We start from the raw sequence: 16,031 nt of genomic DNA, 5'->3' as shown, positions 1-16,031 counted from the left end.
AGCTGCCGCACGAGTCTTCAGTGCACGTAGCGGGCCTTCATTTTACTCATGCACTGTCGACATTCGGAGGGAATAATCAGAAGCGTCTCGCCTCGAGGAGAGCATGTGATGCAGTCAACCAACGAGCACACGGGAGAGCTTCGCCTCGAGAACTCATGCGACGGCGACCAACTCGTGGAAGCTCAGCCAGCCATCGAGTGAGACTGGCATGCGCAGGTCTCATCACATAATGCAGGCTTCGAGACACTGTCGTCTCTTTATCCCACTACGCGCATGGGAAGCGCGTCGCCAACGTCTCGAACATCGCACACGTATCATTGCTTGCTCGGTCACTCGGTCGCTTTGCGCTCACACGCAAACACCCACCACCTGCGCTGCATGCGTAACTTAGCCGCTGGTTGATCTGTGGAAGAGCTCCCTCATTGAAATAATCATTACTCCCTTACGGTAGCTTTTGCAAGCCTTTCCTTGTTCTTTTGGGCACCCCCCACTAGACATGAACTCGGAGTTGGCCGACTAAGATAGCGTCAAGAGTGAGAGGATCACCCGCAACCGTGTCCGTCCCGTGGTCGGCTCAAGCAGCTCAACCGGCAAGGTCGTCGGCACAACAAAACTGTCGCCGTCAAATTGTCAACCGAGATGCCCCACCCCGCGGATGCTGTGACCAGCGGCATCATCATCGTCCTGCTGTGGTCGTCTGGGACGCACTTGCATTTGTGTCTCACGACATTGCTCTGTAGATCTGGCCGAGCGCTTCTCGTTATATGCACGAGACTCCTCGTGATGTCGCCAGGCGTCATCACTTTTCCCAAGTGCCTACTCAGTGAGCATCGTGAACCATCCCCCCAATTGCCCTGGGATTGGAAGCGACATATTATGCCCGCATGTCACGGTCACCCCTCAGTGGGGCCACGAGGTACATGTAGCTAGCTTGCGAGACTGTCCAGTGCAGTCCAGTCTCTCTCACACTGCCGGGACTAAATTACCTGCCTACGTATCGACAAACCACCGCCGAGCTCGTTTCTCACGATCCTGGCGAAGTGCACTTGGCCATTGGGACCCAATTTGCGCAGACAAGGGACGGGATTGCCCGCAGAGAAACACCAGACTCATGTGAAGCCACTCGAGCGTACATATCAAAGGAAGAGAAAGTAGGAAGAGGAATTCATCCCCCCGAGAAAAACTGCGCTGCTATTGGAAGCGTGCGGGTTTGCAGAACCAGAGCGTAAGGCACCTTATATTATCCCGAAATCGCGCTGTCAACCGAGCCTACCACGCGAGCTCCGTCACCGGCTGCTCTCGCATCGGTCGACGGTCGACCACACAGACACCCACGCGGGCGAGCAATGTGCAGGGTCCCCATCCACGCGACCCTAGTCTCGTCAAGCACAGCTACCTGACTTGACTTGAAGGTTGTTGCACCCCCGGCGACTAGACTGCTACCTACTTACTATTACTCGCCTGCTTGGCTGACTTTACATCATCCCAGGCGAGCAGCCTCCCCATCGTTCCTCCCCTCCAGCCTCCAGTCCTTGCGCTGCTCAACCTCACACCTGGCCTTGTCTCACCTCACCCTGGGTCCATATTCTTCTCTCTATATTCTATACGTCAGTCAGCTTATACGCCATATCTCGACAGCACGGGGCTCAGACATACCACTGGGAACGCACGTCAAGTTCCCTACACCTGACAACCGCGTGCTTGTCTCGAACACGATCGACCTCGGCTTGGCCCGTTGCATAGTGCCTCTCCATCAGCTCGTGTGCTGGTGTCCCGCTCCTGAGTCTGTATGCGCCACGCCAATAATGAGATAGAGCTCGGTGGACGGCTTTGAGGTGCAGAGTTTACCAACATCTCGACGAACAGCGTCGCGCCCAGCCATATCGACGCCAGGCAGCGCACCGCGGAAGCTCGAGGTGACCCGAGTGCTCTGGCAAGGTCAGGATCCTCCAGTACGGCCATGAGCGCCGCTCCTAGCTTGGAAGATACTCCGCCAGTATCTACGTCCCCGTCACTGGTCGCCACGACTTCGCCTGCGCGGACGCCAGCTGCTGGGCCGCCTTCGGCCTCGTCGCCGGATCCAGCCACGGCACTACCAGCGGCTTCGACCCTACCTCCTGTGACTGCTCCGTTCTCCCCGCCTCCTTCCGTTGTCGCAACATCGGCGCAGTCGCTAGCAGCCCTCGCCACGCATCATCACCAGCAGCATCACGAGAAGCAACATCATCAGCAGCAGCCACACCAACGCCATGCTGAGCCGCCCACGATTCTCCCGCGCCCCGGCGAGCTGTCACCTACTAGGCATGTGACGCCCGCGCCGACCACAGTCCACGCAGGGCCCGCCAGCGTCCACACACCACCAGCACCTTACTACGTGCAGGCTACGTCGCCGCCGCCCCCGAGGCAGACCACGAGCTCCTCCGCATCTACTCAGGCCACCAGCGCCACAATTGGTTCCGCAGAGACCAACAACACATCGTACAGTGCCGACACCTCTCCTACCTTGCACCAATCTATCTTCTCCCTCAAGGATGGCTCCGACGTCTCTAACAACCGGCGAACCAGCAGGAGACGTACCGGACCACTTTCCCAACAGAGCCGCGAAAAGGCCGCCCTGATTCGAAAGCTTGGCGCTTGCAAAGACTGTCGACGACGACGCGTTGCCGTGAGTAATCAGTATCTTGCCATCACTGCCTGTCTAGTAACGTGCTTATTTGCTTCCCCGAAAGTGTCAACCGGCCCACTACAATTTGACGTGGGACGATCTCTACCGAAGATTCAACCGGTCCAGCAGCCCTAATGTCCAGGACATTGCGCCATCGACCTCTGGCGAGAGGCCACAGAGCCCTTTGCAGGCCCATGAGGGTGCGGTCCCAGCCATGTTCGCACACGAACCCCAGGAGATGGACATTGATACGCCCCCTCACGCCAGCACCAGCATGGGTCGTTCTCCTCTCAGCGACGCCCGCAACAGGACGCCCCTACCCTCAGGGCCACGCCTGGAAAAGTCACTGTCACTGCCACGGATCGAGAACCTCAAGAACGAGCTCCAGTCGCACGCGGCCCGGATGTTGTCCACAGCGAGCCGGAGCCGGTATACTTCAGTCCACGCGCTGCTGTTGCATTGGCAGGATGATGACAACGCAGCCGCTGTTGGAGGCGCTGTGAGGAATTTGGCGCATGTCCTCGAATACAGCTATCGTTACTCTGTGAAAGTGAAGCCGATTCCCTCGTCGAGTGATGGCTCAAGAAACGCGTGGAGATGGCTCTCGAGAGAACTGAACGAGTTCTGTGAGCAAAATGACCAGCGGGATGTGCTGAAGATTGTCTACTATGCAGGCCATACCTATCTCGAGGGAGAAACGGTCTTGTCAAGGTGAGCAGCGACTGTTTTTGCTAGAGATGCGCCGCTGCAAGGATACTGGATGCTGACTGGCGCATAGCTCGAAGAAGGACCTTGCAAACGCTACGACAGTGCGATGGAACGGATTGCAGCAAATACTCGAAGTGGCGTCAGCGGATACTTTGGTGGTGATGGACGCTGCGTACTTCCCCTCGTCCAAATTAGATCGCAGGACGGGTGTGCTGGAGCTCATCGCGGCCGCCATGTCAGAGGACCACCACGAGGCCCTGGACACGACCGCGTTCACCGTCGCCCTGACAGAGTTGCTGCGAGTGAGGGCGGGCAAGGAGAGCCCACTGACAGCAGCAGAGGCGCACTCGATCCTCTTCTCCAGCTACAGCCGGATGGTGCGGGATCGTGTGCCAGAGCAGGAGGTTGTGACCCGATTTCCCGCCCCGCTGCATATCATGGCGTCCGGAAACCCACGCCTGCCCTCGATCTATCTCGTACCGACAGAACAGAGCAGCTTGTCACGAAGCACTGTGCACGACGACTGTCCGCTGCTGCACATGTCGGTCCGCCTCGCCGATGACAATGTGGACCTGGATGCCTGGAACGAGTGGTTGCGGCTGATGCCAGACAGCGTTCGGGACGTCAAGGTGGAAGGGCCTTACAGATCTCACAGATGACCCCATACATTGGCGGTACCTCTCTTTATGGGCGGCTCTTTTATAGCAAGCGAATTGGATATTGCATATGTCAGGCGAGACGTTAGCTTCTCAGCTACTCACTCTGGACCAACGCATTGGGGGGTCTTTGATAGCAGCTGGAGATAGGACTCAGATGCCATTGGGTATAAATGAATTACCCACGAAGGAGAGTTTATCATGTTGCTGTGAATTAGAAGCCAGAAGTTTGGTCTCGTCAAGGGTTCAGCAACCATTGAATTCATTAGACTGGCAGCAAAGTGAGGCGGTGAGACCTCTGATGAAGACGTCGGTGGTCACGGTCGATCTACCAAATGTGGGGGGCGCCACGTCGTTGCCCAGCAACCGCCAAAACACGCTTCCTTCATCACAAACCCGCCCGGACCCTGAACCACGTTCATTCATTCCTCCACACACTAACACGTCAAACAAGACATACGAACCGCGTCGCAATCGTCATGTTCAACCTGTCTCTGGTTCATTCTGGCGTTTTTGTGATTTGTTAAGTGAATTTCGCCTTTTCATCGCGTCAACCTTCTCGCAGCATCGCACCGTAACGCCACAGCACCATGGATTCACCACCCAGACGAATGACGCGTGCACGAGCTGCCAAAACTACAGGTCCTCGGACCACCAAGATCGTGACGGCTGCGGCCAAAGCCAAAACCAACGCGGCACCCACCGCCTCCACTAGCACGAAGACCACGGCTGCTAAGCGCAAAACAAGAGCCGACGACTCAGAGGACGAGGAGGACCCTGTTCACGACCAGATCCCAGCCCCGCGAAAAGCGACGCGTGGACGGCCCAAGAAGAAGGTCGACACTCAGCCAGCCAGCACGGCGCCCGTTGCGAAGCCTACTCGAGGACGGCCAGCGAAGAAACAAGCGACAGACGCGGCCAAAGCTGAGGCGGCCGAGCCTGTGAAACCCACTCGAGGCCGCCCCAAGAAGTCTACACAACCCGCAAACGCCGAGGCAGCTGCAATCGAGCCGCCGAAGAAGGTGACGCGTGCCCGCGGGACGGCGGCCCCTACAGCAACGACCAAGACAGGCATTAAAAAGACAGTCAAGTTCGAGGAGCCTGATAAGGAGAACGTCGAACCCGTCAAACGGAAGGAGCCTGCAGCACCTGGCCTCCGAGGCAAACCTGCGCGACGTGGAGGCGCGACAGCTGCACGCGGGGCGCGTAAAGAAGCCACCCCAGCAACCACCGGCTCGGAGATCCGGAAGAAGCCACTGAGCCCTAGAAAGGTGACACAGATGCCTGTCTCGCGAGACGAAGAGTCCGAGGACGAGCTCGCAGGGTTCGAGCGTACGCCAATACCGCCTATGAGAACGAGCCCCGTCAAGCCACCGATCAGTGTCATGGCGCAGGCAAAGGAGCCTTCATCCGAGGGCCTCGACGAGGACGCCACGATCAGAGTCAACGCAGCCATTCTGAACCCACCGGACTTGGTCACAACCACCCTCACCTCTCCAGCCAGGCGAATCCCTCCCTCGGCCCAAAAGGAAACAATGAAGTCTCCAGCCCGCAAAATCGGCGCTGTACCTTTCCCTGGATCCGCGATAAAGTCCGCCCAACAGAGTCACGGCACAGTTGGACCTACCTCCCCCACCAAGGGTTCATTGCTCCTGTCGGCCGCAAAGAGACCGCCATCACCAGTCAAGAACATCAACTTCTCGTCGCCGACCAAGTCCAGCACCACTCCTTCTGCGGCATACAAATCCTCGATGCTGCAGACACCCGCCAAGCGGGGCATTTCGGGACTCAAGCCAGTGATGGAAAGTGGTTCCCGGAAGGATGACCTGCTGCAGCGCGGAACGCCTGCGATGAAGCCTCTCGCTTCGACACCCGGACCAGTCGGTTCGCGCCGCCCGTCGGAGAAACTTCTTCTCGAGGAATACGAGCCATCGGATGAGAGTGACCAGGATGGGGGGAGGGATGAGGAGATTTTTACCGCCCCTATCGAGAAGGTGAACTTCCCCGGGCGCCTCTCAGCGGTCATGCCACGAGAGGCTGACCCCGATCCCTCGCTGGCAGAGGAAAAGGATGGGGATCAGCAGGTCCAGACTGATAACCTGATTGAGGATACATCGCTGCTTCAAGAAGAACCCGACTTTGCCGAGGATGAAGAGGCTTGCGATACCCATCCAGATCCTGCGACAGGGCCTGTAGACGAGGAGCAGGACGCCGATGCTTCAGTGGAAGAACAGACCGAGTCGGAGGCTGCGGCAGAAGTGTCACAGCATGATGATTCTGTGAAGCCTGAGGTGGCCCCGCAAACTGGAGATGCTGGAGATGCTGGAGATGCCGGAGATGCCATGTTCCAACTTGACTCCCGCGCTCTGCCATCAAATGAGGACTTCGACGCAGAGTCTGACAGTGAGCTGATGTCGCCTCCGAGAGCAACTGGCGATACACCGACTGCCAATCTGGCACAGGCTGGCCACTCTCGGCGCTCGACGATAGGCTTGACGAGTCTTGCCGAGCAGTTTGGGCAGTGGTCGGCGGCGGCGGCGAGTCCCAGCAAGACGACTGCCAATCGGCGGAGCACCCAAGCGCCGGATGAGCAGGCCATCAATTCCCCCACAGCAGAACCTACCCCAGCATCAGCTCACTTCTTTGAGGATGAGATGACTGTCCGTCCAGACTTTGAGGCAGACGTACCCCAGCAGCCTCAGTCTGAGTCCGGACCTGAGCCCGAGCTGATGGATCTTGACGAGCCATTCAACGACGTTGCCACCGAGCCGGAAGACCTGGAGCTTGCGCAGGAGGCAGAGAGCATGGCGGGTGCCAGCTCACCGAGAACGAAGCAGAGCGATGAGATGGAAGTCGGGGGACACGACGACACGCTGTCTGACGCGAGCCAGGAGTATGGGGACGAGAACGAAGTCCCTGTGGACCCTGCCATGGCAGCAGCGGCGTGGGCGGCACCCGTCACGCCCGTACGCCCCGAGAAGCACACCTTCTTCCACACGACGACCAAAGTGCCTCTCAAGGCGTCGGATGAGTCCACGCCTAGCATTCTCCAGAAGCGCAGCTTCAGTGCCCCTCGCGTGACCGCACAAAGGTCGAGCAGGCCAGAAGCGGATGCCGGTTCCGACCTGACGCCAAGCAAGAAGCGGACGAGCCTCGGGCCCGCGACTCCCGTCAAGGGGATCACGGCTCCCGAGTTCTTCACACCCACAGTGGCCCGTGCAGGCACTGATACCCATCTGCTCAAAGGTGCGGTAGTGTTCGTGGATGTGCGCACTAGTGAGGGCGCCGATGCTAGTGGCATCTTCGTGGAGCTTCTCACGCAAATGGGCGCACGTTGCCGCAAGCACTGGGACTGGAATCCGGATGGTTCGTCGAACAACGAATACACATCACACAAGATTGGGATCACGCACGTTGTCTTCAAGGACGGTGGGAAGCGGACGCTGGAGAAGGTGCGCAGGACCAAGGGTCTCGTGCAATGCGTCGGCGTGAGCTGGGTTCTTGAGTAAGTTTGCCTGGTCTGTGTCCTGGAACGTAGTGTCTGTTGCTAACTTGTCACGTGTAGCTGCGAGAGAGACAACACCTGGCTCGACGAGCGCAGCTATCTCGTCGACACGGGCCTCGTCCCACGAGGCGGCGCGCGTCGGAGGAGGAGCATGGAACCCAAGGCCTTGGCGAACATGAATGGCACACTCGTGGACAATGGTTCGACATCAAAGGGCACGGGTCCTCGCACGCCGTCACCCTCGAAGCGGCGAGAGAGCACGCAGTGGATGCACACGCCCTCTGACCAGGGGTTGGAAGGAGAGCAGGACGACATTGAATGGTCGAAGTTCATCTTGACGCCTGTGCCGAAGACACCTGCGCCTGATGCTGTGGCGAGGGCCGCCGCTGCGCTGGCGGCAGACGACTCGATGACGGAGAGCGACGACGACGCGTCGTATGGATCGCCAATGGACCACGAAGCATTGTTGATGAGGACTTGCCCTCCCAAGACGAGACCGTTGCGGGATCTCACGGGCAGCAGCCCTGCGATGCAGCGGCTCATGGCGGCGAGGCGCAGGAGCATGCAGTACGCTCCCAAGATAGGGAGCCCGTTGGCCAAGACTTGGAAGTAGAGGAATAGCGTTTGGAGTTTTGTGTCGGGTTAGGGAGGTATTATAAAGCATACCACATCTGTTATTGAGCATACCCGGTGGGTCAAGTGTGGCCGCGATATTAAGTTATAGGTAGCCGAAGAACGCTCTAGCCGAATAACGCTCTGATACTCGTAGGTTAGCGATAGACTCAGAAGGGCAAGTCACGGGGCCGTTGGTTACCAAGTACTACCGTAAGTTCTTGACAAAGTCGCTAGCGCTGGTGTATGAAATCTAGCCTTTGAAAGTTTAGTGTCATATAACCTTGGTTGTGCGAAGGTGCAGACCTGACATAGCCCTGTGCAATACTCAGGCTGTACAGCCCGACAATATCTGCTCAATTGGCACCGTTTCTAGCAAGGACCGTGGTCAGCCAAGACAGGCCAGCGCTAGCGACTTTGTCGAGAACTTACGGTAGTACCTACTAGGTAGAGCGAAGCTACGAGGTAGTGGATTTACGGCTACATGTAAACAGGGGCTGCAGCAGCTCACGCCATACTTAGCTCCCGCTGGGTATGCTCAATAACAGATGTGGTATGCTTGATAATACCTTCATTTTATTATGCTCGGCGAGCCTTCTGGGAATACATCCAGGGCAATTGAATACTATACCCTCCAGCGGGCTAGGTTCGTATTGAATCTACGCTGCGACATAAGCCCTCATGGCCTTGACGGCATCCCCGTCGTGCGCCTTGAGCAGCTCTGTGGCCTTGGGCTTGGCGAGGAGGAGCTGGTCGACGAGCAACGAAACGTCGGCGGCGTCGACCTTGACACTCTTCTTCGGGGCGGCAGCCGCGGTCTTGCGGGAGGCGCCGCCGGCACCACCACCGCCGCCGCCGCCGCCCATGGCCTTGTTGACGGCGGCCTGGTCGACGTTCTGCGCGGCCTTGCCTGTGTCGTTGGGGGCGGCGGCGTCGAGCGAGGCGAGAGCGGAGGCGGCCTTGCGGTCTTCGGCGGAGGAGGGCTTCTGGGACTGCTCGTCTTCAAAGTCGCCTGTTGTGGCGCCCTCGACGACGTTGGGGGGCTGAGCTTCGGTCATTTTGGGTGGATGTTGGGTGGATGTTGGGTGGATGTTGGGTGGATGTTGGGTGGATGTTGGGTGGATGTTGGGTGGTTGTGTTGGAGGTGGATTGGTGGTTGGAGGTTGAAGTGTGGTTGGGGGGGGGGGGCATCTGTAGGTGGTTTCAAATACCAAGTATGGTAAACTTAACAAGCCTAACACCTACGAACGGTATTGAAATTGCTGAAGTAGTTTTGATTGGCAGTTTGCATTTGGATAGATCAAGATTAGTTTCCCCTCAATTCTTGACAAGATTGAATAACTCCAAGAGTACATATAGACAGACACCAATGCCAAAGTGCCTGCGTCGTACTGGCACTGGCCCTAGGGTAGGCCAGTTGTCTTGGATAAGTGCGTCATTACCTGAAACGGCTTGCTTCGGTTCAGACCTCATAAAATTTATTCACAATTAAGAGCCGCAACGCAACGATCCCTTCCGCGATCAGATTTGGATGCGGATCTTCATAATATTGCCGCCTCTTACAACAGCGATAATTATCGACGAGAAAGACTGTCCACTGGCTTGCGGTGTCGGACCAGAACAAAGAGTAACACAGACCCACGGACCATCTTACCACCTCCCCAGGTTGAGTCACGACCATACCTTGGGGTTGGCCTGCTTCTCATTGACCTCTGGATTTGTCTGCCATTGAGACGTTTGCATCCAGAGCTCGCCCCGGATTCTTCACATTTCAAACAAGATCAACACCCACCACCAAATGTCTTCCTCCACCTGGGAGCCCTCAACATGGCGCTCCAAGCCCATCAAGCAGGCGCCGTCCTACCCTGACCCCAACAAGGTCACGGCCGCCTGCGACGAGCTCACCCGCTTGCCGCCCATTGTCCACCCGGCCGAGATCCAGCGTCTCAAGGCGTCCCTGCGCGACGTGGCCGCCGGCAACGCCTTCCTGCTCCAGGGCGGCGACTGCGCCGAGCTCTTCTCCTACTGCGAGCAGTCGGCCATTGAGTCCAAGATCAAGCTCCTCCTGCAGATGAGCCTCGTCCTCATCTGGGGCACGGGCAAGCGCATCGTCCGCATCGGTCGTATGGCCGGCCAGTACGCCAAGCCGCGCTCCAGTCCCATGGAGACGGTCAATGGCAGGGAGATCCCCAGCTTCCGCGGCGACATTCTCAACGGCTTCCACGAGGACGAGCGCGAGCTCGACCCGCGGCGGCTCGTGCAGGCCTACCACCACTCGGCCGCGACGCTCAACTTCATCCGCTCCAGCCTGTCGTCGGGCATTGCCGACCTGCACCGCCCTCTGGACTGGGGCCTGGGCCACGTGCAGGATCCCGCGCTCAAGGAGAAGTACAGCGCCATCGCGACAAGCATACAGCAGACGCTGCGCTTCCTGCAGGTCATCAACTCGCGCCAGACGGGCCTCGAGACCGTTGAGCTCTTCACCAGCCACGAGGGTCTCCTGCTAGAGTACGAGCAGGCCCTCACCCGGCTGCTGGAGAAGCCTGCCACGCTCACGTCGCCCGAGACGGGGGGCGCCGCCTCGCCGACGGCTGAGGCCCCCGCTGCCGCTCCGCAGCCCAGGAAAGAGTACTACGACACGTCGGCGCACTTTATCTGGATCGGCGACCGCACCAGGCAGATTGACCACGCCCACGTCGAGTTCTTCCGCGGCATCGCCAACCCAATCGGCGTCAAGGTCGGCCCCTCCACGCCGCTCGAGGACATTCTCGACCTCCTGCGCACGCTGAACCCAGACCGGGAGCCGGGCAAGGTCACGCTCATCACGCGCTACGGCGCCGCCAAGGTCCGCGACCTGCTGCCCCGGCACATCCGCGCCGTCGAGGACTCGGAGTACAAGGGCTGCGTCGTCTGGCAGTGCGACCCCATGCACGGCAACACGGTCAGCACGCCCGCCGGCATCAAGACGAGAAAGTTCAACGACATTTACCGCGAGCTGCAGGAGACCCTGAAAATTCACAAGGAGCAGGGCAGCTACCTGGGCGGCGTGCACCTGGAGCTCACCGGCGACGCCGTGACCGAGTGTCTGGGCGGGAGCGAGGGTCTGGGCGAGGACGACCTCTCGACCAACTACACGTCGTTCTGTGACCCGAGGCTGAACGAGAAGCAGGCCCTGGAGTTAGCCTTTTTGATTGCGGACCACCTATCGCAGGAGGGGAAAGGGATTGCCGTTGTGTGAACGGTGTTTGGATAACAAAAAAAAAGTCAAAGCAAGATAGGGGTGTACGGTTGCGATGCAAATTTCTGTGCAGCTACCCAAGATCTACCTGTGACTGCCTTTGCCTCTTCATTACATGCGTGCATGATCCCGTCCTTCCCTTTCTACACCAGGTAGATGGTCTGGGCGGCCTCAAAGGCATCGCCCTTCTCCAACGTCTGCCACTTGCTCACGCTCCCGGGCTCGACGCACAGCATTTTCTTCCAGCCGTCCTTGGGTTCAAAGTCGCCCATGCTCCTCGCCTTGTCCACCCAGGGGTTGAAGACGACGGCGTCCTCGAGGTTGTCGCGCACGATCCGGAAGCGGGGCTTGCCGTCCTCCTCGATCACCAGCGGGTGGCCCGGTCCCTGGGCCGGGGTGTACACGCTGTCCGTCTCGCCGGCGAAAGTGACGGCGCCCGCCTGGGTCTTGGTCTTGAACTGGTCGGCCTTGTCGACGTAGGGCGCGTCCTCGAAGCCCTTGACCGTGACCTTTTCAATGTCGTCGACGCGAAAGTAGTTGTGCAGGAGGGTCTGGAACTCAAAGGGGACGTCGCCGTCGTTGGTGACGACGAGGGTCGTGTTGAGGCTGCCGCGGTCGAGGGTGACGCTGTACAGCAGGCCAAAGGTGTACGGCCACTGGGCGCGGACGTCGTCGCTCAGGTTCTGCGACGAGAGACCAAAGTCGAGCTTGACGCCCTCCTTGGCGGCCTCGCTCGTGCTCTTGCCGAGAAACTCCCACCGCGAGTTGCGCGCGAACCCGTGCTGCGGCAGCTTCTCGGCGCCGTGGCCGTCGCTCGTGCCGAAGACGGGGAAGACGATGGGGATGCCGCCCCGCGCGGCGCCTGACCCATCGAGCTTGGCGGCGTCGCTGAGCCAAAAGTTCTCGCGGCCCGCGGCGTCCTTCCAGGAGAGGATGGTGGCGCCGTGCAGGAGGATGTCGATGGACTCGCCCGTGGGGAGGGTGGCCGTCAGGCGCGCGTTGGAGTCGGTGAGAGTCACCTGGGGCTGCGGCGGGAGGCCTGGAGTCGTGGCGAGGGCTGTTGGTTTCCTGGCGCGCTCCATGGTCAAGATTCTTGTGATGTTGGTGGGGGATCTGAACGTGCTTGCGTGATGCGGGGTATTTGTATGTTATGTCCGTGTGTGGTCGTGAATGAATCGAGGCTGTTCGTACAGGGCAGTCGCTGATGATGCAAATGGTAGTACAGAAGACGTTGGCAAGTCGACGTTTGATGCTTGAGTTGGATGAGTGATGGAGAGTCAAGGTCGGTTAATAGAGCTCAGCTGCTGCTGAGATGTGGGGGGGAAGGTAGGCCGGGATGGGGATGGCGGGGCATTTGCTCTTGACAATGAGGGGCTCCCTCAAGTCGCGAGAGGGAAGGCGCTGACCGTCGCTCTGACCCCTGGCTGGAACAACTGGCGTGGCGAGGCAAGAGCAAGTGGCCGTGCAATTACTGCCTTGATGGCTGTATTCCAGGCAACACCAGCTTCACCTGAAACAGGCGAGGGGCGGTTCGCTTCGCTTCGACACGACAGATGCATCATGTAGGGAATTCCGCACGAACACTGGGTCGACCATCACGATGACTGAAACTACAACACAGCGAAAGAAACGGAAGCAGGTTTGAACAACGTATTCATTCATTCTAATAACGAATCATCGCAAGGGTATCTATCTCGACGTCTTTATACACAACAGTGTATATAGCTTCTACTCTCTTTTCGATGCACGCGCATGCGGCGTGCCTATCAGACGGGCGTGCCTCGCTCAGCGCAAGACGCCCGCGTCGTCGGAGCTGCCGTTGCCATGAGTGCCGGGAGCCTTCTCAACCTCCTCGACGTCCATGAGCAGCTCGCCGTCCTTGCCGTAGCGCCTGGGCTCCTCCCGGGCGACCTTGACGACGTCAAAGGCGCCCTTGAAGCCGGAGACCTTTTGGAAGATGCCGTCCATCTCCTCGAGGGAGCGGTAGGCGGTCTCGGGGAAGAAGAAGTAGACGGAGGGCACCATGGCGGCGTTGATGGCGGCGAAGATGATGTAGGTCTGGTACTTGATGGTGTCAAAGGCGACGGGGGTGATCATGACGACCATAAAGTTGAAGATCCAGTTGGACGAGGTGGAAAGGGCGTTGGCCGGGGCGCGGGTGCGCAGGGGCGTGATCTCGGCCGGGTACAGCCAGGTCATGCCCAGCCAGCCGATGGCGAAGAAGGTGTTGAAGACAAAGAGGAAGACGATGCCGGCAATCTGGAAGCCCAGCTTGTCGGTGACCGAGTTGACGCCGGCTAGGATGGCCATGGTCCCGGCCTGGCCCGCGGCACCGAACAGCATGAGCTTGCGGCGACCGACGCGCTCGACGAGGAAGACGGCGGGCCAGGAGGCGAGGAAGTACTCGGTGCCGTTGAGGGCGGCGAGGAGGCGGGAGAGGGTTGGGCCCATGCCGATGCGGCGGTAGATCTCGGCGGCGTAGTAAGTGATGAGGTTGATCCCGCTGATTTGTTGGAACATTTGGTTAACAAACGCGATAATAGTGCGGTGGCAGGTCCTGTTCTTATCGCGGGCAAAGAGATCGGCGAACTTGCCCTTGCTCATCTCCATGACGGTGTCCTTGATGGTCTTGAACTCGTTCTCGACGTACTTGTCGTGGGGCTCCTTGTCGGCGATGATGGCGATGACCTCGCGGGCCTCCTCCTCGCGACCCTTGAGGATGAGCCAGCGGGGCGACTCGGGCAGGGAGAGGACGGTGAAAAGGATGGGGATGCAGAAGGCGATCTGGAAGGCGAGGGGGAAGCGCCAGGCGACAGAGCCAGGAGCGAAGGAGAGGCCAAAGTCGATCCAGTAGGAGATCATGATGCCGCCGGTGATGAGGGCGCCCTCGATCATGACGAGCTTGCCTCGCTTGTGGGCGGAGCAGGTCTCGGACTGCCACATGGGCACGGTGGACGTGTTGCCTCCGTTGCCGAGACCGGTGATGATGCGTCCGACGATAAAGTGCGGCAGGGTGTAGGCGCTGGCCTGCAGGGCGGCGCCGACGACCATGATGGCGGTGCCGAGGAAGATCATCTTGCGACGACCGAGGGGGTTACCGATGAAGATGGTGATGATGGCACCGATGAAGCAGCCGAGGTTGTACGAGGCGACGGCGATGCCCTGGTACGTGGACCGGGCGGCCGAGGAGGACGAAGGATCATTGGAGGTAGGGTCGATGGTGGGAAACTGGGCGAGGAAGATGGGCAGCGTGAGGATACCGCCCATGACACCTTGGTCGTAACCAAAGAGAACTGTGTTTGTGTAAGTTTTTGTGTTGACTGTTGACTGACAAGGCCAATGGGTCGGTCACTCACGGAAATCTGTGCCGGCAATGGTCGAGATGGCCCAGTTGAGGGCATTGCCTCGGAGGCCAAAGAATTTCTTGCCCATGATGATTGTTGTCTGCTCGCTTGCGATACCGCTTGAAGCAAAGACACCACGGGGAGATGGGGAGGGAAAGTGGAGGACTGGATGGGCAGGAGATGTGGGAGAATGGCGGTTCAGGACGATCGAGTGTCTTATATAGACCGACGATCCCTCATCGACTAGACTGACTAGTCTGGTAGGTACATGTACCTACTGACTTTGAGGCATTCATCCTCGCGTGGTCCAAGGGTGGTGCGCGCCAAGGTGCCCATGGCGGGCATGGGCTGCTGGGATCGGGAATGTGCGCATTAGACTTTTGGAGCCGCGACGCATGATGCGCAACCGCAGGCATATGGAGACAAGACCCATCGAGTTGTTGGAGTGAGGACTAATTACTTACAGAGGGTGCCCTAGCGAGCGTGTGGTTGGTACGCACGCACCGCTCGTTGGTTCGATGGTTCGGCCAGGGGCCGGCGACGACCGGTTGGACAGCGGCATGGCTGAATGCGTTCAGTGGCTGATTGATGAATTCGGCATTCCTTCTTTTGACAATGGGTTCGCCTTCGAGAATATCAGCGTGTCTGGCCCGGACTGGACGTCTGTCTGGCCACTATTAGTCACTACTGTAGTCTGTCTACATGTACTCTCTGCCACTGGTGCAGCCCAAGTAGCCATCGACACGGTGCCCGGGTGGATATATAGCGCGTGGCTCGCACTATTTGATGCGATTCATTGTCGGATGTACCTTTCGTCCTCGTGTATCGGCATGCGCCGCGTTGGAGACGAAGCATCGACGAGAACGAAGCAGGAGGACGTCATTCGTGGGGACTGGAGGGGGGGCCACTGAATTTGCAGCGTGCGTGCGAATTAGCGACTGGAGGCTGGAGCACTGCTGGAGTCTGCCCTGGCCATCAGGTGTGTTATGATCACTTCCCCAACTTCTCTCCAGCTGGGGCGGCGGGACGGACATATGGAATGAAGGTTTGGATAATTATTCACTGGTAAATTGGCAGGGAACTGGACTGGAGTTGGCTGGAGACTGGAGGCTACCGGCGACTTGCCCAAAGCGGTATGCCGTTGCCCTTGGTCAGCGCATCGCTTGTGTGTGTGTGCCCCAGGGACTGGGACTGTTGTTCCTGTTGTGGCTGCCTGGCCGGCCGGCTCTGGCTCTCTGTCGCTGTCGCGCATTTCTGATCCATGGTTCATGATCCGTTTTGTCGATTTTACATAAAGTCGAGC

The 16,031-nt window shown here is 58.8% G+C and overlaps 6 protein-coding genes across 6 annotated transcripts; 3 read left to right on the top strand and 3 right to left on the bottom strand.

Moving 5' to 3' along the window:
• Nucleotides 1-1,960: 1,960 nt before the first annotated feature.
• F5Z01DRAFT_635085 (uncharacterized protein) lies at nucleotides 1,961-4,032 on the top strand (the record flags this gene model as incomplete). Its single annotated transcript, XM_046262121.1, has 3 exons — nucleotides 1,961-2,665; nucleotides 2,730-3,376; nucleotides 3,444-4,032. The coding sequence occupies 3 exons, from the start codon at nucleotides 1,961-1,963 to the stop codon at nucleotides 4,030-4,032; spliced, it is 1,941 nt and encodes a 646-aa protein (XP_046120056.1).
• Nucleotides 4,033-4,457: 425 nt separating this feature from the next.
• Nucleotides 4,458-8,348, top strand: F5Z01DRAFT_541309 (uncharacterized protein). Its single transcript, XM_046260534.1, has 3 exons — nucleotides 4,458-7,534; nucleotides 7,595-8,258; nucleotides 8,304-8,348. The coding sequence occupies exons 1-2, from the start codon at nucleotides 4,620-4,622 to the stop codon at nucleotides 8,145-8,147; spliced, it is 3,468 nt and encodes a 1,155-aa protein (XP_046120055.1). The 5' UTR covers nucleotides 4,458-4,619; the 3' UTR covers nucleotides 8,148-8,258; nucleotides 8,304-8,348.
• Nucleotides 8,349-8,614: 266 nt separating this feature from the next.
• On the bottom strand, nucleotides 8,615-9,283 carry F5Z01DRAFT_651140 (uncharacterized protein). The gene has a single exon (XM_046263208.1). The coding sequence runs from the start codon at nucleotides 9,202-9,204 to the stop codon at nucleotides 8,806-8,808; it is 399 nt and encodes a 132-aa protein (XP_046120054.1). The 5' UTR covers nucleotides 9,205-9,283; the 3' UTR covers nucleotides 8,615-8,805.
• Nucleotides 9,284-9,781: 498 nt separating this feature from the next.
• F5Z01DRAFT_540736 (phospho-2-dehydro-3-deoxyheptonate aldolase) lies at nucleotides 9,782-11,647 on the top strand. Its single transcript, XM_046260533.1, has one exon. The coding sequence runs from the start codon at nucleotides 9,945-9,947 to the stop codon at nucleotides 11,382-11,384; it is 1,440 nt and encodes a 479-aa protein (XP_046120053.1). The 5' UTR covers nucleotides 9,782-9,944; the 3' UTR covers nucleotides 11,385-11,647.
• F5Z01DRAFT_540054 (aldose-1-epimerase) lies at nucleotides 11,457-12,930 on the bottom strand. The gene has a single exon (XM_046260531.1). The coding sequence runs from the start codon at nucleotides 12,464-12,466 to the stop codon at nucleotides 11,528-11,530; it is 939 nt and encodes a 312-aa protein (XP_046120052.1). The 5' UTR covers nucleotides 12,467-12,930; the 3' UTR covers nucleotides 11,457-11,527.
• Nucleotides 12,931-13,169: 239 nt separating this feature from the next.
• Nucleotides 13,170-14,816, bottom strand: F5Z01DRAFT_619318 (sugar transporter family protein; the record flags this gene model as incomplete). The annotated part of the gene is made up of 2 exons (XM_046261083.1): nucleotides 13,170-14,677; nucleotides 14,741-14,816. 2 exons carry the CDS (start codon nucleotides 14,814-14,816, stop codon nucleotides 13,170-13,172), a joined length of 1,584 nt encoding a protein of 527 aa, XP_046120051.1.
• Nucleotides 14,817-16,031: the final 1,215 nt, after the last annotated feature.

This window comes from Emericellopsis atlantica (assembly GCF_019669845.1).
Source record: "Emericellopsis atlantica unplaced genomic scaffold F5Z01scaffold_8, whole genome shotgun sequence".
NCBI lineage: Eukaryota > Fungi > Ascomycota > Sordariomycetes > Hypocreales > Bionectriaceae > Emericellopsis > Emericellopsis atlantica.
The sequence above is the reverse complement of the archived record's forward strand: the minus strand, read 5'-3'. Positions and strand labels throughout refer to the sequence as shown.